This window comes from Leuresthes tenuis, unplaced genomic scaffold (assembly GCF_036924035.1).
Source record: "Leuresthes tenuis unplaced genomic scaffold, fLeuTen1.0.hap1 SCAF_3, whole genome shotgun sequence".
In the NCBI taxonomy this organism is placed as follows: domain Eukaryota; kingdom Metazoa; phylum Chordata; class Actinopteri; order Atheriniformes; family Atherinopsidae; genus Leuresthes; species Leuresthes tenuis.
Genome location: NW_027325357.1, coordinates 6,875,774 through 6,897,979, shown reverse-complemented (window position 1 = coordinate 6,897,979; position 22,206 = coordinate 6,875,774). Strand labels below are relative to the sequence as shown.

At 36.8% G+C, this 22,206-nt stretch overlaps 2 protein-coding genes across 2 annotated transcripts; both read left to right on the top strand.

The window, feature by feature from the left end:
- The first annotated feature begins 439 nt into the window (after positions 1 to 439).
- On the top strand, positions 440 to 6,273 carry pnp4a (purine nucleoside phosphorylase 4a). The gene is made up of 7 exons (XM_072383086.1): positions 440 to 533; positions 1,881 to 2,044; positions 2,829 to 2,932; positions 3,934 to 4,109; positions 4,221 to 4,411; positions 5,396 to 5,475; positions 5,746 to 6,273. Exons 1-7 carry the CDS (start codon positions 511 to 513, stop codon positions 5,893 to 5,895), a joined length of 888 nt encoding a protein of 295 aa, XP_072239187.1. The 5' UTR covers positions 440 to 510; the 3' UTR covers positions 5,896 to 6,273.
- A 7,584-nt stretch (positions 6,274 to 13,857) lies between these two features.
- Positions 13,858 to 21,574, top strand: rem1 (RAS (RAD and GEM)-like GTP-binding 1). The gene is made up of 5 exons (XM_072383085.1): positions 13,858 to 14,063; positions 15,933 to 16,327; positions 18,842 to 18,924; positions 20,520 to 20,727; positions 20,827 to 21,574. Exons 2-5 carry the CDS (start codon positions 15,967 to 15,969, stop codon positions 21,102 to 21,104), a joined length of 930 nt encoding a protein of 309 aa, XP_072239186.1. The 5' UTR covers positions 13,858 to 14,063; positions 15,933 to 15,966; the 3' UTR covers positions 21,105 to 21,574.
- The last annotated feature ends 632 nt before the right edge of the window (positions 21,575 to 22,206 follow it).

Below are 22,206 nucleotides of genomic sequence, written 5' to 3'. Positions count from 1 at the left end.
ACCTTCTTATAACCTTCAACCATTTACAACTTTTTAAACAGTAACATTTTATCATGCAGTTACACTGTTGTTGTGATGAAGACTTCGGCCTTTAGTGGGTGATATCAGTACTGCAGAATGATGGTTGTAGCTTATACTTGTCTTCAAATTTGTCATACAGTATTCATAGGGTAAAATCTAACTGTGTGAGTCTGTGCTCTGAGGCTTGGGAATTAATTCTTGAATTAAATAAAAAAACTGAGAGTGGGCGTGATGTGAAACCAGACGCTGGTTGCACAACTAAAACTCGCACACACACGTTTACAACACTATGACGCCATTGGCTGCTGCTGATGAATGGACAAGTTGTTAACCAATCAGGAGCATGTGACTAGTGAATAAGTACGCTGATCAGCATCGGCCCGGCTCACTTGCACTCTCTCCTCATCTAACGCACATACGCACACACATCTAGGAACCGAGGCTGCTCGAGAAACACACTCACACCAGTCAGCTTACATTCTCTCTATCATGCACAGCAAAGAACAGATCAGGTAAGAAGATGTCATTATTGCATCCTGCCTTATTCTAACATTTTGTTTTTGTTGGGGATTTTTTGTGTTGTAACTGATTTGAATGAATTTTTCTGAACATACAAGATCAGTGTTTACTAATTTTCTGGTCTTACCATTGTACATTTCTCCTGTGCATTATTCTATGTTTTTGGATGCCTGAAAATGTCAATTTGTTCAGTAAATTAAGGTATTTATTCAGATTTTCCTGTTTACTTGTCCTTTTAATCAGCTTGCAGCCACTTATTGGGTTCTTGACCTGAATTGGACTTTAGTAACACTTGATAATACAGCCCACAATTCACAGTGTAACCTAGTTGCGTGAAAATTAAGCCCACCATGAAATACAAACCAGTGCCCTCAGCTGCTTAGGATGTAGGTACAGTGGAACAAAACAAGTCTATAACAACCAAAAGAGTATTTTAGAGGAGATGACAAACAAATGATACAATATATTTTGTACATGCTATAAGAAAAATGGCAAGGTACAGTAACAGGAAACTGGTGTTAACAACACAAATAAGTCCAGATCATTTCATTCAAAATGGTCGTTATCATCATGGTCCAGCTGGTCTTTGGCATAACAACCTGCTAACTGTTTTGTATTTGTTCATTTGTTTTGTCTGCTCTGAAAAATCACATTTCTATAGTAGTTGGTATGATTAAGGTGTATTGCACAATAGTTTCTTATAATTTGTTTATAGTTAACTGTAAAATTGTATTTTTCCTCATGTGTAGCTTTCCTTTTTGTCTCTAATAATTCCTGAGAGAATAATTGAGGGGATTTTTTGTTTATTTTAACAGCTTCTCCTCAGTTATGTTGGTCAGCTGTTCTGTTGTAAGAAATCAGGAGTTTTCTTTCAGAAATAGCAGCCTTCAGCAGTCAAAGTACAAGAGGTTGGAGGTTACACAGAAGTTTCTCTGAGAATTAAAATTACAAATGGTCCAATCAAAATTTGGTGAAAGAGAAATGTGTGGGGGATTTGAAGCTATTTATAATCTACTACAACCATACCTTTTATGAAACATTAAATTGCTTATTTATGAAAAAAAATGTCTGAAGAAGAGTCAGACCTTGCCCAAAATAAACTTTATGTTATCAGCTACAATCAGAATGTTTGGAACTCCAATAGAATCAAACTGAGAGAAAACAGCACTGGCATGAGGTTCCAGATGCCTGAAAAGATGTGATGATGGTGATGCTACACGATCAGAGGCAGCTGTTTTGCCCAGAATGAACTCCGCCTGATAACATCCATTGCGTTAAAACAGATTTTGCTATTCATTCAAGACAGATTCTCTTCTTTTATTCCTTCTTCATGTTGGTAGTCATGACGAATACCAGAAGACAGCTGATTGGTTGATGTCTCAGACGCAGCACCGCCCTCAGGTGGCAATCATCTGTGGTTCTGGACTGGGCACGCTCGCTGACACTCTCAAATGTCAAGACTCCTTTGCTTACTCTGACATACCGGGCTTCCCTCAGAGCACAGGTATAGAGCTGCTAACTACTCATTTTACATTTGATTTATTTGCTCAACACAAATTAACTATCTGTTTGTACATTAGGTTTCATTTAAGGGTATTGTTTATAATTTTGGATGAATTTTTTGGTTATTTATTGACTGGCTGATTGTTCCATCTCAGATTTTTGTTAGCATAGATTTATTCTAACAGTCATATTTAAAAAAAAAAATAAAACAAAATAAAATCTTGGACTGAAGTATGAAAAAGTTCAAATACTTTTAGTTGTCAAACTAATGTGTGTACAAATTATTGAAATTAAGCCTTTCACATGGACATAGCAGTCATCTTAAATGCCCTCCACCAGGAATCTAGAAAGAAAGTGACTCTATAACTGGAGTCTAAATTACCCAAAACAGAGCACAAACACATCAGTGCATGTAGCAAAGCTAAGATATTAACTGAGGAACTGTTTTTTACGTGGTGTTTTTTCTTTTTTTTTTATTGATACACACCGTGTTTTTACATATACGTCAGATTGTAGATTTACAATTGCTTTATTGATAAAAATGAAAATTATATGCTGCTCTTATATGCTGAGCAGAGAAAATTATTTGAGACAAATAATACGATATTTCAATGAATCACTTCCTACAAAAAAAAAAATCAGCGCATTATACACTCACAAATCAGGCTAAATTCATACAGTGTCTGAACAGCTAATCAATCTGAACATGAATATAAACTGGCAAAACAAGAAGAAAACACAAACTTGTTGTCAACTTATAACATCTGTGTGTGTTTATGTTGCAGTTCAGGGTCATGCAGGCCAGTTGGTTTTCGGGGAGCTTAAAGGGAAGTCATGTGTCTGCATGCAGGGTCGCTTCCACATGTATGAAGGACACCCACTCCTTAAGGTACATATACGTTTGCACTGTATCGTGCATCGTGTCAGGATCCTCACTGACACGATGCATTCACTGACACCTGGATGTGACATTACCCTTAAACTCAAAGGAAATCTAGATCCTCTAACTGCTCTGTGATAATTTCCCAGATGTTTATTGTAATATTGGTTATATAATGTCATCTTTTTCAAAACTTGGCGTGAAGATTCCATTTCATAGTTTGTCAGAATTAATAAATGTGTGTCTAATTTTATAGTAAAAGCAAAAGGAAAATGTGAAGATTGGCATCAGTTCTGTCAGGAAATTTATGAACGAATGAGTGTGACCAAAGGATGACATAAACAAAAAACTAATACACTGAGTGGAGATAGGCACACCAGCTGATGGGCAGGAGTTAATATAGCCAATTCTACTCTGCTCTGCTCACACACAGCGAACCACGGCAAACAGGACCTGCTTCCGTCACAACCATAAACACAAACAAATTCCACTGTTACACACACAAAAACACATACAGAGCTGATTAAAAAAAGCTCAGTCACGCAACCTTGATACAACACACATATGACTGTAATCATCAGCATGAGACTGAACCTGTGTGTGAGTGGGATGTGTGTGTGTGTGTATGTGAAGCAGCTCAGGTCATGCATTGATTCAGTCACATGCAGCCTTTTAGCAGACGGTTCAATGCTGCCATTGTTCCCGTCTATATAAGAAACATTTGGTCACACACAAACGTACTGTCAAACAGAGGCTGCCTGACTCACCTTTAGGTGGCGCTCTGTTGAAGCTCCTTCACAACAAAACCTCTAATTACAAAACCTCTTCTATTTTTAACCCATTGCAATAAATCAACATGACAGGTCGATTATGTAACTATCAGCTGACACAGCCTGAGAGTTTTATCTTTCTGGGTCACCTGACCAACCACCATACCCATGACAACGGGATGTTTCTTCTGTTTGAAATCCAAATGATTGAGGTTACCTGACTTTCTGTCTGTCCATCAGACAACATTTCCAGTTCGAGTCTTCAAACTGATGGGGGTGGAGACACTGATTGTGACAAACGCTGCCGGCTCATTGGCTGACGGACTTCAGCCTGGTGACATCATGCTCATCAAAGATCATGTCAACTTCCCTGGACTGGTCGGTCTGAACCCTCTATGTGGACCCAACGATGACAAGTAATCACAATAGTGTATACATTGTTTTTGTATTGTTGTTGTTGGTGCTGCTGCTGTTGCCTCACTTGTTGGTCATTTTGGTTATTAATGCTTTTTGTTTGTTGTTTACAGGTTTGGGCCTCGCTTCCCAGCTATGTCAGGGTGCTATGACAAGGGGCTGCGTTCCCTGGCAATGGAGATTGCCAAGCAGCTGGGCGTTGCTGACCTGGTGCAGGAAGGCGTGTACGCCATGGTAGGCGGCCCCAACTTTGAAACCATCGCTGAGGCCAGATTGTTGCATCGACTAGGGGTGGATGCTGTTGGTACGAGACGCACAGACACTATACTTACAGTCTTGCTTATACTTAATGCTCCAGGGTTCAACATCTAAGCCTCAATTTTGTCTTATGAAAAAGTGTAACTCAAAAAACCATCTTTTTCCTAATGAAATATAACGGGGTCATTAGGATCTTCTTGAGATCTGGAGTTAGATCAGTGCTTTCTGTCTGTATCTTGACTTCAAAACAAGCACTTAACAGGTCCCGGAACTAGTTCTTCTTATAGACTATACATTAAATAATCAGATACCTTGGAAAAACCCCACTTCCCGTCACCTTTCAGCATGAAAGCAGTGTTTTGTCTTACTTTTTCTGTAAATTTCTGAAAAACACTGTGATGGTCCAGCTGTGTAGACAGAAGACGGATTTACTTCCTCTGAGTAAGTCGGAGAAATTTTTCCCCACAACTCATTGTGTCGTCAGCCAGATTAATTCCTTCTAATAAGAGTGCCTGTTATTTTTAAGAATTTATTTTTAAGAATTAGATAATTACTCGATGTTGGGCTTTAAAGATACATACTTTTGTCCATCTGAGTTTCATGTATCACTCTCTGAGTTCCACCCAAATCAGCTTCAGGTTCCTAAAAGACCCAGACGGTGACAGCCAAATGCCAAAATTTCAAAACAGCAGCTCAGAAAACAATGAGCGATGTTTTCCATCTTCTATATACAATCTATGCTGGAAGCTAGGCATTTTGATACTAACTTAATCAACCTGTATCACATTATATTCATCAGATATTAGAGTTACATAAGCTGAGGAACTAGACAGTTCCCCCTGCAAAAATGTGATTGGACATTATAAGTCTGTGTCTAAAACTAAAACTGTCTAGTCTAAAACTGTGAGCAGTCCATTGGTTAGTGTAGTTTTATCAGTTTGCATGATCAATACTCCACATGAACAACTCTACCATAGCACCAGCAGTATCGGTAGTGGTTCTGATTTGACCCACTCTGCTCTGTTTTCAGGTATGAGTACGGCTCCTGAGGTTGTCGTGGCAACTCACTGTGGCCTGAGAGTCTTTGGCCTCTCTTTGATCACAAATAAGGTAACAAAAATAAGACACACTGATCAATACATCCATTTGTTAATTACATTTGAAAGACTGACTGGCTGCTTATTGTTGGATTGCTTATTGACTGATTTAGGATTGACATTTTGATTAAAAGTGTTATTGATTAGGTGGCAGATTTATTGAATGTTTGATTTGTGGATTCAGTAGTTGGATAATTAGCTTGATTTGACTGGTTTAAGACAGGTTTAAAATATGTCAGAATGCACTGACTGATTGATTGACTTATTGAATGGTCTGACTCAGGTGGTGAAGAGTTATGACGACTCTGACAGCGTGAACCATGAGGGCGTCCTTGAGGTCGGCCGGTTGCGTTCTCAAACTGTGCAGCAGCTGGTGACCGAACTGGTCAGCAGGATGGAGATCAATAATAATGACACTAATAATGCTGTCTGAACACACACAAACACACACACACACACACATACTCAGTGTACATATCTGATTGATGTGTTTACATCAGTTTTGCAGCTTTCTTCTGTGTTGTTTTACATCTTTTGTATATTTTTTTAATCTTTGCTGTACTGAAAACTTTTATTTATATCACTATGGTGCCTAATTATTGTTATCAGGATAAATCGGAATGTAAGTATTTATTTCTGATATTTCATGTTAAACGTAGAAATTTATTTAACAATAACAGCTATGTTTGATGGTGCTTTATTACAAACAACATATGACCAGTGTGTACATTGGCCATGTTTAAGTGTTATATTATTTTGTAAAGGATTTCGCTGATTTCCTGATCTGATTAAAACATGCTGCCAAACCTTCTACTTCCTGTTCCTTGTTTTTGTTGGTCATTGTTTAACAAAAATCCGGCCCCTTTTTCATTTACCAATTTGCACTTTGTTGATTCCTCCCCTGGATTTCTCCTTTTGTCCTAATTTCTCCCAAATGTGATGTAAGCAGAGGAGATGGGACAAGGAGAGAGGAGGGAAGGCAACAAGCATTTAACAACAAGTTGTTACTTAGGTAAAGGATACATCTGTGCATCATTGCTTCTCTCCTTGCTCCTCTTGGTGCATTTTAGAGCTAAGAAGTCTTACAAAATGTGTTATTGGCATCAAGTATCAGGTCACAGATAGGAGGATGACCAGAGAGGAGACCAGGATACCCAAATTAGACAAGTGGGGCGACTCTATTAAATTCTCCTATTGTCTGCTAGATACTCTTGTGAAAAAAAAAAAAAACTCTGATTGAACTGAACTGAAAACCACTGGAACTCTTATTCTTCACTAAAATGAAATAAGAAAATGGATGTTAAGTTTAAAAAGTCAAATAATGAAGTGTTAAATTCAAATTAAAGGTATGCATGATATAAAGATGGAAAAAGCAAATGATGATGAAGCATTCAGAAGAGGTTTTATGGTCAATACCAGGTTTTCCAGGAGGAATCAGAATCCTTTAGGAGCAGGATAAGTGAGAAGAACATGTAGCTAAAGGTGGGATTTTTATTTCTATTTACAACTGTACAACATAAGAATGTATTCTAACTGAAGACCCTTAAGAAATTATTTGCCAAATTACGGTAAACTTAAGACTGTGTGAAAATGATTTGCCTCCTTCTTTCTCAACAAGTGAGAACAAAAATGAGCATTTATGTATAAAATGTGTACAAAATAAGTGTGAAATAAAAACTTTACCCCTAGATGATGATAAGTCAATTTCAATATGTGTGATCACCATTTCAAAATCGCTGAGCCTCAACATATGCAAATATCTAATGTTAAAATGACAAATATTCTTGTTTAAAAAGTTCCAGCAGAGTGTTTTCTTTCAAATTTCTGAGAATCAGAAGGTTAAATGTTAGTTTTTGAACAAACACTAAATTTACAGTGAATCACAGAGGCAGGTATGTGATATTAACTCGTGTTTGAAAACTGAATGTTTTAAGAACTTTGTTAAATCAGACTATAAACAGAACATTTTGTTCGCATCACCGAGCAGGCTTAGTTACAGTAAGTTTATTACAGCCACAATAAGTTTTTTTCTGGAGTTTTATTATCCTCAGGACTCAATCATAACCAGCTCATGAGAAATTAAAACAATGTGAGAAAGTTAGTTAGAATATAACAGAGTCCTTAAAGCATGTTTTTGTTGCCATAGCGATCTCCCTGCTTTTGTGAAAAAATAATTATTTCTTCAAATGTCACCACCTCTCTGATTTTTTTGTGTACCTATAATCAGTTCTAACAATCTTTATCAGTAAACAAACTTTTGTTAATTGTCATGAATGATGTTTAAATTTCCTTTCCTTTAAACCTCTCATCTTTCTCACCTGTACAGATGTGTAGTGGAGAAGGATGCTGCCTCAAGCTACATTTCAAGGATCTGTTTGAAAATGCTTGAGCAGTTGTCTTTTCCCCTCTTCATTATATCACTTCTGGTTCTGGTGGTGGTTCTGGTGGTTCTGCTGCTTCTGTGCTGGATTGTCAAAAACAACAGAGACAGGTTAACCATTTAATGACAGTTAACGTCTGCTTTTTAATCAATTTCAAACAATCTGTCCATTCTGTGGAGACTTTTGCCTGCAGTCAAACCATAATCTGACCTCTTTGTTTGCAGCTGACTTGCCCTGAAGTATGTAGATGTACAGTTTTGAAACATTTCTGTGCCTTCTGTCCCCTCAGAGACTTCACCGAGCTTCAGCTCTTGTCAGGACAACCCCCAAGGCGACTGACTATCACAACAAAGTCAGACAATGCTCGACAGCTTCTTGATCACCTTCTGAATAGAGTCTTTCTCCTGGAGGAAGCCGCACCAGAATCTGGAAGGAAAGCTACTGAACAACTTGAACCAGAACTTGCAGAACAAAATTAATCAGATGGTACATCACCCCCACTGCAAATTCAATACTCTGACAAAGGTTAAAGATAAAAACAAAACCTCTCAATCAAACCTAAGCAGATGGTGAACAAATCAATAGTAATTTTTATAGAGAAATCTGCTCTGTATCAAGTGGGCAGACTTGTTGTTAGTGCAATCGGAGCATCGTTGTGAAAACTGCCCTCTGAGTAGTTTTTGGTGTTTTAAAAACATTTGAATTGACCATGGTCCTGCCTCTACAGATGGCTGCAATAAAATATCACTTTCCACAGCAAGCTAAGAGATAACGCTGTATCCATCATCTTGATGCAGACATTGAAAGACCTAAGCCTCTACAAAACACAATGCTAAGACTGAAAAGAGTTACTCATCAGTTGATGTTTGCGCACTGTCATTGTAAATGCTTTCATTTGAGTCCACATGACATAACAGAAAGAAAATAAATGCAAAGATGAGGCGAGTAAAAGCAAAAATACGAGTGATTCATAAAGAAATGTTAATCTATATCTACACAGGATAATGTGGTCCTTCTTTAATGCTATTTCTTTATATCTTTGTCCCATTAAGACTTTTTGCTTGTTTGTTGTTTTTTTTTGTGGACATTTCTGTCATCTCAAGTCAACAGACTTCAAGATTTAGTTGTTCAGCTTTAAAGAACTGAAACAAGAAAAAGCTCCTTACAACAAAGTGTCCCAGTCAGTGCTAAACAGTTCCTCCTCAACACCAGCAAGAAGGGAATTTAAAAAGTCTGGATGAGAAACCGTTGAGATTCATTTAAGTGTGTTAGGGTATTTTTCAAATGTATGCAATTATTGGCTTATTCTTCTTATATATACTTATATTATTATTTTATCACAAAACTAAAGTCCTTTTATGTTCATATTCATCTCTCCAGCTGCTCAGGCTCCTCCCACCAGTCAGGATCAAACTGACGACCTCCCTCCTCAGCAGTCAGATACATCCCAGCATTCCTCAACCACCCGTCAGGAAACATCCAACTGCGCGTGAAGACAACTCGCAACATAAGACACATCATTGAAATAAATAAATAGATATTCAATATTATCTTTGAGGAAATCAAACTTTTCTTTAAATGTAAATAACACCTTCAGGCTACAGACTGACTGACCTCTGTAAGATGAACCATTAGATGAAAGAAGTTAGGAACAGAACATTTTGTCTCTACTTGTGTACTTTTTTTTTCTACATCTTTTTTTTTTAACCATGTAAGTAAAATTGGTGATTTTGTTTAGGTTTTCTTACAGATATGTCCACATATTGTAAATGTAGCGGCAGGGAGAGTTATTAAGCTCCTTCACTTGAAAAAAAGAATTATAAACACACTAAATAGTATAGTTATTATTTAGTATCATATGTATAAATATAATTCTACCTGCCTGCAAATACATTCAGACGCATGATAAAAAGGGAAATTATAAACAGTTATGTACCAATCAGCGATAACACTGTAACTGTATAGAAATGCAACACATTTTCTTAATTATGATCAACTTACTGATTGAATTTGAATTTTCAAAAAGATCAGACATGTCCCCAGTAGGGTCTTCACAATATTTTTTTCAACCAATCAACATTACAAATTTTAAGGTTATTGAAAATCATATAAAATAATTATAAAGAGAAGCAGCAAATTGTTATTTTTACTTTAGATATGACTTATCATCTTTCCACTATTCATTTAACAAAGTTTTGTATTCCTCATTTTTTTAAGAGGTATGCGAGAAAATGAAACATTGATTTGAAGTAGTACCTTGCCCTACAATTAAAAAGGTTCTGTTCATTTTAAAATATTGGCTCCTTTTCAAGTTTATTCTGTTTTTCATGTTTACTTAAACACTTGTTTGAAGTATTTAGTTACATTAAGTAAATATTAAGATATTTGTATATTTTCAAAATTCATTGCTGTATTTACGATTGCTTATTAATTTTTCTGAGGAATTTGAAATGCAAACACTCCACAGTCACAAGAGATGAGTTCTGAGCAGGTTGTGAGCATTATGAACACGAGCATTTCAACACATACCTTATCCATAAACTGGAGATTTTCAGCAGGTAGATTTTGGTCATCAAGGAATTGGACCTTCGTATCCTCAGTGAGGATGACTTTATGACTGCACCACTGGAGAGACATGTCTACGACACACCTTCTCACATGTTAAGGCAACAACATCACACGCACAAAAAAAGGTATTATTGGTGTTTATTGCTATAAAAGTTTCACAACAATTAAAATGTTGGTGATAAAACTCAATATATATTACACATCATAGCTGCTGGTTTTGTGAGTGTTGTCAAATGTTAATGAAGTTTGATTAAACATTTGGCCAATTATCTATAGATATTGAATACCAATGTGTCCTAATGGTTTGACACGTGAGCACCATAAGAAATATCTGATGGCTAATATCCAAAGAATATCTGTGTGAGATTTATCAGATTGTTACGTTTTTCATGTTACCACAAGGGGGCAGAAGTAGTCAACATTATACATAATACCACAGCTTGTGTGGAGACAGTGGCACAGAAACATGCTTGGACAAAGCAGAATGAAATTTAGAAAACTAAATCTATTCATTTAACGGATATTATAAACAAAAATCCTCTATCACCAGAATAGCAGCAGGTTTTCTTATTGTACCGTTAGAGATTATTTAATGTTCTGTAAAAGCTGTTGAATTAGCTGTATTTAAAGTTCAGAATAAGTATCTTTGTTTGTAAGTGATGACATGTGGATGACATATAAAATATCTCTAAAAGACAAAACAATGGAGCGAGCTGTATTTCTGTTGTCTCCAGTAAGTTTTACAATAACAATAATAATAATAAGAGTTATACGATGAACAACTTAAAAATAGGCTACCACAAAATGACACGAGCAAATCTTCGGTTTGTATTTGATTTAGCAAAACAACAAGGAGATCCAATAAAAAACGCATGATTTAGGTTTCACATTGAAATGTATATTGGAAGTGTGATACGTCATGCACATACTGTTTATATACAGTAAATCATTGTTATATGTTAAATTCCTGAGGAAGTGCATACAAATTGCGTACACTCCAAACTGTGCGAGGAATGATTGGCAGTTTTTCTTGAAAAGTTTATCTAAAGTGCACTAAGCTCTACATACTGCACTCTCTGAGGGAATGAATTAAACACAGAGCTCCGTATATCAACATCTTTGTCTAACCTACTTACAAACAATTAAAGCAAGCATTACTAGCAAGACCTTGGCCCTGGTGATTCATGTGGGATTCACTCTTTCTTAGATTATTGGATTCGATTTGAGGAATTCCTCAATCCAGCATTTACTGTACGACCCTTAAGCACTTTCTGAGAAAGCATTCATTTGCCTCAGAGACCCTTTCACTTGTAACACAGACACTGAGACATACTGAGCAGATCTTTACAGGCTAATCAAGCAGCTGAAAATGATTATATGATAAACTGAAGGCTCTTATGTTTCCCTTTAAATCAAGTTTTATTCTGCAGACAGTATCATTCTGTCTTTATTTCCATGGTTTGCATATGGATTATAAACCAATAAGGATGGTGGCTTTTCACATTTATGTATGCTTTGGCTTTTTATGTGACTCACCTTTTATGTTTTTGGACCAATGGAGTTCTTCTTCAACAAGCATTGACAGTTCAAGTTTTAAATCAACTTTTGTACTTAATTAGGTTGTCAGTTGCAATTTTAGCAAGCTAAATCTGAATAGAAAACAAAGAGCATGTTTTTTGTACATATATGTAAGATTAGATTGATGTGAAGTCATGATTATTCGTGATTAGTTTCTGTGACACTTAAGAAACTGTATTTCAGGCTTAGAGATTGTAGATGGAAACTCCTCCTCTTACATTGAAACCTTAAAACTGTGGGGGTGGAAAATATTTAAACATCTGTGATGTGTTGAGTTTCATTCAGGACACTCACACTGACACAAAGGAAGTGATGTGTGCCCCTCCATAATCTAATTTTCCATCACAGCACATGTGTAAACTATGGAAATCCATTTGTGCCAAAAAAAAAATCCCATAAAAAGATTTGAATGATAAGCAGAAAAACTCCAAGTCAAAATTTAAAAGTCACATTGTCTCCACCAGCATAAACATGTGGACTTAAAACCTCATAGTTTTCTCTGTGTTTTCATTTGCATTATCTTAAGAAATTCTTTCTTCTATAGCAGAATAAATCTATTGATAAAACTGTTTATATACAACAATACACATTCAAAAGAAAACATTTTGTGAATATATATGCAGCTGTTTCTTATTAGATTAACCAACTCGCTCGTTGCACCTCTTTTGTTCACAATTCGGAGTAAAACAGACTTTAAGGGAAACCATTGAAACAATGGAATTGTCAACAAAATGGATGATTTAAAATGTAATAACCTGACAGTATGATTCGCTCGATTATGTAAGGTTAACTTATGTTAAATAGGAAACAACAGTTTACATGTATGATATCAAGAGCTTATAAAGACACTGACCACCCTCATTATTATAACTCATGCTTCCTGCTGCCAGGCTATGCAACTAACATAGGGAAACTAACAACTAACTAACTTGGGAAAGTCTTAGTGCAGCCAACAAGCTGCCTCTGAGCAGCATGAATAAGTATATATTTCAATATTATGGATTTTAGGATATCTCTAGCTTTGTCTTTGGCTGGTCTCAGAACAGATGTGTTGCCTCTTGGTCAGCTGGCTTGTAATTAAACTCTTAGGGAAGAATTTGAACCTTGATAAACCCATAAGAGTTTGTAATATAAATATCAATGTATTTTGTGAACCAATAATAAGCTCAATAAATCTAAAACCCATTGCATATACAACAGACGTCTTTTACACAGAAAAACTATGAAAATATAAACAAACGATTAGTCAGGGCATTTGATTGGCTGGCACCTTCACTGCCACTGGAAAAGTTTTAAACTTACTTACTAGTTGTAAACTTAGAATCAGTTCACTAGCAAGTACTTCAGTTTTTAATCTGCTGTTAAGAATCCAGAATATCATTTAGAAGGTAGCTTATTAATTAATATACTGTTGGTTAAGAAACAGGTTTTTTTAATGACCAAACTGGAATATGTTTCAGTTAGTTTGTCTATCTGGTGTCTTCAGTTGCCAATTAAAACCTGGTAGTGACAACAAGATATTTCTGGTCCTTTGTTCATTAATTCTTTGTGAGCTTTAGTTTGTAAAATGTACTCAGGTCTAATAAGCTTTTTAATAATTTAATCATGAAATAGGTGCTTGTGTTAATGACAATACAATTTACAGTTTAATCTCACTTTAATCCTAAACAGACAGTGGAAAAAACATGTTTCCATATCATATCTGAAGCAGGCTGTCCGAAGTGAGCTGTTTCATTAGGTTAAACTGTGTCTTTTAGGTCAAACAGGAAGTGACCAAAATGTTTCCTCAACCAGCTAGCCCTCCACACTGATAAAACTCACACACACACAGACTCCCTCCTCAGATATCTGTTTCTCCTCTGCTGTCGCTCTGACACACACACTGCAGGGAGGTAGATAACTGTGATTCCACTGCTGAATTTTTAACGCTGTTGTGGAACTTTTTTTTTTTTTTCCAGGAGGGTTACTGTGGCACCAGGGTACTGTTACACTGACAGACATAGGGAGACAGGGTTCAGTTCATTTCTGTTGTTTACTGAGGCTGGTGAGAAACAGACTGCGCGTGGCATGTATGGTAAGTCTACATACTTATCTACAGTATTGTATATTTTCTATTCAAAGCATGAAACATTTATGTTTTACACTTTTTAAAAATACACTTAAAAAACACATCTATCAACATCATGTCAAATTACTAAGATATTATCAAGAAAACTCATGTTTTTGCACGTTAGGTATAATATATTTTACACAATGTCAGTTCATATTATTTATGAAGTTTTTATACTATTTATACTATTCATACTTTTCTACACAGAAACTTTTGAAAGACATTTTTAGAGATTTCTCATGATGTGACGAGATACGTGTCTTAGGTACTTTAGAGAAGTGAAAACATGCATGTCTCATCTTTTTTCTTCTTTGCTGTTGCTTTGCTTTGACTGAAACTGAAAGATGTGGTTCATTACGCTTTGGCAGCTAACTAAGTAGGGGTCATGTACAATATGGTGTGTTGTATCAGGGTGCTGTGCCTGCTGATCCCTTAGAGAATGTCTGATGTTTGTATTTCTGTTGTCCAGAAATAAACCAAAATTCCGTAAATCACAGCTAATTTTGAAGGATTTTGTGGGATTGTTCAGCCTTTGCCTTTTGATTGTAACTATGAGCTTTTAGCTGATCTAACTGTCCCTCCCTAACCCCTCAGTATCATTTTTGGCAGCTTTAAATGCTTGAATTATTAATTGCAGGAGGTTTGTTTGGGTGTTGTTGCTGTCTCACACATAGAAAAAGTATCTGCAGGTACCATTAATTTACTTCTTACTTCTTTAAATATTTTTTTTATTTCAGCATTTTCTCATTCTTCTCTGTTTTGTTTATTATTCAAACTGAATTTGTTACACTACTGTTGTTTCTACAGATAAATCAAACTATAAGAGGGCATGGGTTGTTTTTCAAAAAGGACTCAATTTTACACTAAACAGACATGAGTGGATGTTGTGCCCTGAGGTAGCGCATTGATTGAGGACAAACTCTAACAGACTCCATTAAAATGTAGTCAAAGTTTATATCATGGCTTAAATTTCACTGTGTTGTCATATTAATTAAATTTTTATTATTAGCTACAGTATGTAGTTTGTTTTCTTGCTTCTTAACTCAGTTGTTGTTTCTGAATATATCATACATTATCACGCATCAGCATTAAATCCGCCCCTACATGTAATGCAGATTCATACTGCCATCAGTATGAGTAGTATGAAAAGGAAACTCATTAAAATAGTATATTTTCCTTTCCAGAGCACCGTTTTCTGATGTAAATATCTCAGCATCAATGTGTTTCCAAACATATTGATCACATGATTGTTTCTATGGCTTTGCAGTATTTTAATAAGCTCCATCTCCAAGTCCTTCTGGAAAATAAACAATCTTCATATAAATGTTTCAGAATAAGAGAGGGTAGTTACAGAGCAAGACAAACCTAAACTGTAAAATTTGACACCATAATAACCTTCTCAGCTGTTGACGCTGTTGACGCTCTATATGCATGGTGGAGGTCAGCATAACCAAGCACAAAATCAAGAGAACGCAGCAGTTCACTGTGTTGGAAATTAATTTAACATTTATCAAGGAAATTTCTGGAGATTTTAACTGGACTTGGACATTCCAAAACTGTAGTGTGGAGAAGTCACATAAAAATAGTTGCATTTACATGTAACTCAACAACAGCATAAGTAGTATTGTACCTATACTTATGGTTTCACTTCATTCTTTGGTCAACCGTCTGTAAACACACCCAGCAGTGAGATTACAGCATGCTGACATCACTGCAGCAAGGACTGTTTGATTGTCTGGTGTACAGTTAAATCATCTCGCTGAAACAAGTTAAACTTATTATATTTTTCCAGACTCATTCCGTAACCAAATTTTTTGTGTTTCTGCCCCTTAGGCCGGCCCTGTCCTGATGCCGTCACGATAGCAATATGACCCTCAACACCCAGAGAGAGAAGGAGCCCCTGCAGCGGCGAAGCAGCACGCCGATTTCTCCCCTCTACCAGCACCCATCCTGGACCCAGGACGCTCGAAGCTCCAGCAGCACTCAGGCTGACCCGGAGCATTCTCGTCCACTTCGCCGCCATCCTCCTCTGGGACAGTCAGCGTCCTACCACCCGGGAGACACATCCCTCCACTACTGTGCCCATTGGAGCTCAGACTCTGATGACGATTCGCAGAGTGACTCAGACTGTGTTTACAGAGTGGTGTTGCTGGGTGACCACGGTGTCGGAAAGACCAGCCTTGCAGGAATCTTTGCTGGAGTCACAGAGAAAGATGAACAACCTGGAGGTGGGATGTTATTTGTGTTCCTCTTTCATGTGTTAGTTCTCAGCTGTCTTTTATGTTCCTACCAACTTTTTAACAAATTGCTTTTTCATCAAAGTTCAATTCATTACACTTTTTGAATGCTTCTCTGAACTCTGGATTCTATCAGTCCTGACAGGATCCAACTTTCCCAGCATTGTTCAGATTTAAAGCAGGGACAGGAAATGATACACAGTGGAAACAATGAATGTCTCATTTGCACAAGAACACCAACAATAAAGAAATCATTTTAAACTAAAATGATAATCCTTTATTTGAATGATGAAATGTGCATTTATACCATCAGTCAACATCATACAAAGTGCAGTGATCATTAAAAAACTGAGTAAAATCAGTATTTTGTCCAAGAAACTTTTGCCCATTAAAAAAAAAAATCCTGAGTACACGTTTTTTTTGTCAAGATTCTTGGCAGGTAAGTTGCTCCCATTATCTTGGAGAACTAGCAGCTCCTCCTATGAGGATTTCGCCTGTGTCAGCGGCCTCTGCTTTCTCATGCATTCCCAGACTGACTCCACAGTGTTAAGATCAACACTCTGTAAGCCGTTCTTACCACTTATGAAAGACTTTTTGTTCTTCTGGCTGAGTGTAGTTTGTCATGACACCTGCTCTGGACCTGTGTTTCGACTGGTTTTATTAAAAGTTGTCATGCAGGTTTCAGAGTGTTGAGATTTTCTTCACTGTATGGCGGATAAGAGGTCAGCATATCTCGGCCACTGTTTCTGTTAAAAGTCTGCAAGTTATGGAAAAAGAAAATGACAAAAAAGGGTAGGGATGGATCACTCCCATCTGTTTCTCTTTTTTTTTCAAAGTTATCCTAAAAGTTGGGATTTCCCATCTACAGCAAACATGATTCAACATGATGACAAGCATGATTCAAATATAGTCTGTATTTTAAACATATTTCTTTCTATGCACGGTATCTTTGACTTTGTTGTGACATTGCAACCTTGACTGGCTCACCATTATTGATCAGCACTCGTGTCACGTGATGCTTGGCCTCTGGCCATGATTGGCAACCTTTATTGATCTACTGATAGTCTGTCATGCTGTGCAGGCAGGGTCTGTCTGCTGTTAGTTTTCAGCTTGGATGAATTCTGTCTGGGTTTGCATGTTTTTATTCTTGCTGTTTACTCAGAGTCTGAGTGAGTTTGTGTTGTTTTTTGTCAGTGGTCTGTTGTTGGCCACAGTTGTAACAGCCATTGGGATTTGGTTTTAGCTCTCCATGCTGTTTGTTTTTTCTAGCCTGTGCTTGAAGAACATGGCTTGTGGGATCAATGTTGGTGTCTTGGTGGTTCCCTCGTTTTTGCCAAAGTGAAATGTCTGAAAAGATTATTGGATAAATTGCTAATGAAATTGTGAATGTACTAATTATGCCTTTCTTAATAGTTATGATGATAAATGTAACAATGATGATAAATATTGAACAGTCACTCAATTAGTGTGCCAGATGTTTATCCATTGACTTATTGACTAAATACTATCGTCTGTTGTATTTGTCTGGTAGGTTCCCAAAATATTTATGCATTTTTGTTTTATTGGTCCATCTGTTTATTCAGGCAATTCTGCTACTTTGTTTTGCACTCCAATTCAAATATCTGAATATTCGGAGGAATTAATTAATTATTTTTTGAATGGCATCCACAAGATCATGACATTAAGGAAAATTTTTGGAAGTCACGCAGTGTTGTTTGTTCTTGTGAAAAGAAATTTATTAGGCTAACAGTTTTCCCTCAGTGTGCAGCAATGAAAAGATAATAATATGTATATCAAGAGTAACTTTGTTACAGTATAGAAGAATATGTAGACAAAAATTTTGAAAAATGTGGTTTAATTTTCATGTAATCACCTGTCAGGGAACTAAAATGTCTTGTTCTTGTAGGTTGTGAAAGCTCATGGAAATGACATCATTGGACCATGAGTTTTGAAGAAGTTTTGAAATTTCCTTTGTGGGGAACTCAGTTTGAAAGGGTGATTTATTTAATCAGTTATCATAATTATAATGTTGTTAAATTACCATCACATCAATAGGATAAAATAGCCTTAAACTGACAACAATATTGCTTATTAATGCATATACCATCCAACATATCTAACATTACATGTTGAATAATAACTTTCAGATCTCCTGACATTTCCTCCACAATCACAATCAGTTCAAACTTTAAATTTCCTCAACAGTTTGACTCCAGGTAACATTCAAGCAAAGCTCATTTCTAATGTCTACATGTTAGTGCTGTCATAACACAAATAGTATTTAAGACATGAGCAGAAGAAACACAACAGGTAAAGCAGGCCAAGACACATAAGAAAATCCCTCCAAATCTAACGGGAAACACAGATTGATAGCTGTAAATGCAAAGCTGAAACCCAACAGCATGACACAGCTGGGCCTAAGCTCCTCCTCATAGAGATGTAAACGTGTCTGGAACATGTTTATTTGTCCTGTTGCTCAATGTTTGGGTTTATTATTTGTTACAGAGGACACCTATGAGCGGACACTGACAGTCGATGGAGAAGAAACAACACTGATCGTCATGGATACGTGGGAGAATGACAAACTGGTACAGTGTGTCTGTTGATGGGGTACAGTGATGGAGCATGAGAAGCTGATTAGTTCCTGCTGATTGTCATGTTTAGGTCCATCTGAGGAAAAAAAAACACTGTGTTCTCACTGCCTTTAGTTATTACAACAAGATTATAATTAACAATAATCATATGGTAATATACATCCTGATCAAAAGGTACCTTTTACCAGAACAATAATGATAATTTTCTCTGACAAACATGCTATTTGTATATAGAATACAGTCATGAAGTTTGATAGAAGCTCTAAGTTTGCCTATTTTTTATTTCTCACAAAGCACCTAACAAAAATGTTAACGGTTCAACAAAAATCAGATCAGACTTTAATGTCTTCATATTACATGTTGTGTTTCAACAAAAACTTTTTGGATAATTGCAGAAATGGTGTTTACATATTTACAACTTCTTCTTAAATACAATTAAGAACAGAAATTTTGTAGAAGATTTCTGATGGTTGCATATGGACTTATGTATCTGTTAGGCATTCATTAAAAGTCTGTCTACTTGGCTGTAAGATCTTTCAGTTATATATAATCACATGATCCAATGTGAAAAAATGGATATAGAAAATAACTTATTTCTACTTCAAATTATTTTATTGATATTGTTTCTACCAATGGGATTTTATAGATTTTTACTGTATATTTTCATCCATCTTATTCAGAATTACTGGCTCTGTTCATCTGCTTAGTCACGGTTTGACCACTGATCTCAGCACAGGCCTAAAACTCAGTGAAGAGACTCAATCTCTGGCAAGCCATGCAAAATGAAGAGATTTTTTAATTAATCTGCTGCACAACGTTGATCGGGGCAAACAGCTTTAGAAAATGATATAATCAAATCAGTCTATATGGCTCTAAGCTAACTTTTCCTAAAAAATTAGGAGCACCACAAAATTTTGAAACATCACTTTAAATTACTTTTAAGACATCTTCTTTTACTAAGAATATGTAAATTGACTTAGTTCCTTTAAAAATTCCTTTTTAGTAATATCTCTGCCCAGGGCTGCTCTGGCGTGCATCTGTCCATGCAACCTATGGTCTGAAGGCCTTACAGACACTGATGTCAAAGTTTCCAATTATTCAAACAAATTTCATACTTTGAGGAAAGGTGATAGCCGTAGCTTAATCATTAACTACTTTACATGAGCCAGTCTGAAAAAGGTATTTGCCTGCTAATTCCTCATCTTAGCCTTTTCAAGAACAGTTGTCCAACAATTGGCAATGTATTGATCGAATACAAGTAGCTGACAACCAGTGCAGCATTGTTTCCAGTGCCCAATGGTATTTTGCATCAGTGCTCCTGTTGTCTTTTATTCACACACATACACTAGACATGAGCACAAACATTCCAACTCTTTCTGTCTTATTGTTCACATATGATATGGTAAAAGATGGGTGCTACATTTGCAAGTTGCACTGCTGCTCCTGTTTATAAAGGTTGGTCACATTCTCCACAAAAAGTGCAAAATACAACAAAATGGTCCCAGTCTGAAGTACTAGATAGCAAATCAGTTGGTTCAAATTTTAATTCATTTAAATTAAGATGTTTCTCCTTCTGTGTTCTTTAACAGGAGGGGGAGGACCCATCCTCTCATGTGGACTGTCTTAAGGTGGGGAGTGCGTATGTGATCGTCTACTCCGTCACTGACCGCTCAAGTTTTGACTCTGCTGCTGAGCTCCGCATCACACTGAGGCGCACTCGCCAGGCCGAAAATCTTCCCATCATCCTTGTTGGAAACAAGAGCGACTTGGTACGAGCCAGAGAGGTCGCTGTGGAAGGTGGGGTCAAAGGTCACAATGAGGAAAATACACAGTACCAAATAGTGCAGATGATCATGTGATGTTAGTATAACAATTATCTATTTGACAAATCTCTAGAAGGCCGAGCATGTGCAGTGGTGTTTGACTGCAAGTTCATTGAGACGTCAGCGTCTCTGCAGCACAACGTGGCCGAGCTGTTTGAGGGCGTGGTACGACAGATCCGCCTCCGCAGGGATGGCAGCGAGGTCTCCAAGCGCAAACACTCCATCTACAAGCGCAAAGAGAGTCTTACCAAGAAGGCTCGGCGCTTCCTGGGCAGACTGGTGGCGCGTAATAATCAGCGCATGGCGGTCAAAGTGCGGTCCAAGAGCTGTCACGACCTTGCCGTCCTTTGAAGATATGAAGAGTTTTTTTGTTTTGTTTTGTTTTTATTTTGACTCCTTCAAGTTTTCTCTGGTTGTGATATTGTGGACAATAGGGTCTGCTTTATCTATCACAATCAGCGAGATGACAAACTCAGATGAAGCAATCAGCATTGAACTGAGTAAACAAACAATACGTTCTCACTGTGATCAGTGTGACCAACTCATTCCAGTGTTTTACTGTTTAATTTTAAACTGTATGTGGTTTATTTCCTCCAGATGTCCTGAATATGAATATTCCAGATGAATGTAAAGTATCATCACTGTAGGGTTTATAAGTTGTATGAGTGCTTAATTTTCCGTGTCTATGGGTTTGTGTGCGCGAATGGCTGTTGATACTCTCCTTCATGGAGGACGTCTTGTGGTTTTCTGAGTCCACTGTGTTGTTGTCCTGAGATTTCTACTGTTTTCAGCTCACTAAGCAAAATAAAGTTTCAAATGAACAGTCATCTCAAAATCATGTTTCAATGACTACCACTGTGACCTATGTATGTATATACTTTTAACTTCTTGTACTTTTATCATTTATTGTTGTGAAACTGAAATTATTCTCATTATTTAAAACTAACCATCTACTCAACTCCTTCAAACAGTTGTTGGCAAACATAGCTAGGGCAGATATAATATGATTTTTTCTACATTGAAGCACAGTACACAACGTTTAAGTAAGAGATTGGAAAGAAATAACTAAATCTCTTAAATTGAATAAATATTAGATATTGATACTCCAATGTAAGCCACTAACACGTCCTGCAAGCATGGCTACTAATTACAATAACCTACCATAAGGCCAACATTAGCATAACTAACCGATCCTAGCTAACGTTTGTTGTTCTACAGGTTTAATTATATCCTACAGAAGAAGCTCCAGGTCAGCTTCTGAGCAGGTGACTTGTACTACCTTTTCATCCAGGAATACTGGTTATCATAGCACCGATTCTCCTGGTTTGGTACAAAGAGCCACTTTTGTCAGGTGCTCTGGATGACACTATTGAGCGAAACCTAAATATTGTTATGTGTCTGTTGTTTCCAAAAAAGAAGAAATAAAAAGAGAACTTCTGAATGAGAACTTGAC

What these genes read in the sequence shown, in the direction of transcription:
- pnp4a (XM_072383086.1), top strand. Translation starts at nt 511, where the DNA reads ATGCACAGCAAAGAACAGATCAG. An exon ending in TGTGGACCCAACGATGACAA is followed by an intron (nt 4,110 to 4,220) that starts GTAATCACAATA and finishes TGTTGTTTACAG; the next exon opens with GTTTGGGCCTCGCTTCCCAG. An exon ending in ACTAGGGGTGGATGCTGTTG is followed by an intron (nt 4,412 to 5,395) that starts GTACGAGACGCA and finishes CTCTGTTTTCAG; the next exon opens with GTATGAGTACGGCTCCTGAG.
- rem1 (XM_072383085.1), top strand. Translation starts at nt 15,967, where the DNA reads ATGACCCTCAACACCCAGAGAGAGAAGGAGCCCCTGCAGCGGCGAAGC. An exon ending in GAAAGATGAACAACCTGGAG is followed by an intron (nt 16,328 to 18,841) that starts GTGGGATGTTAT and finishes TATTTGTTACAG; the next exon opens with AGGACACCTATGAGCGGACA. An exon ending in CAGAGAGGTCGCTGTGGAAG is followed by an intron (nt 20,728 to 20,826) that starts GTGGGGTCAAAG and finishes ACAAATCTCTAG; the next exon opens with AAGGCCGAGCATGTGCAGTG.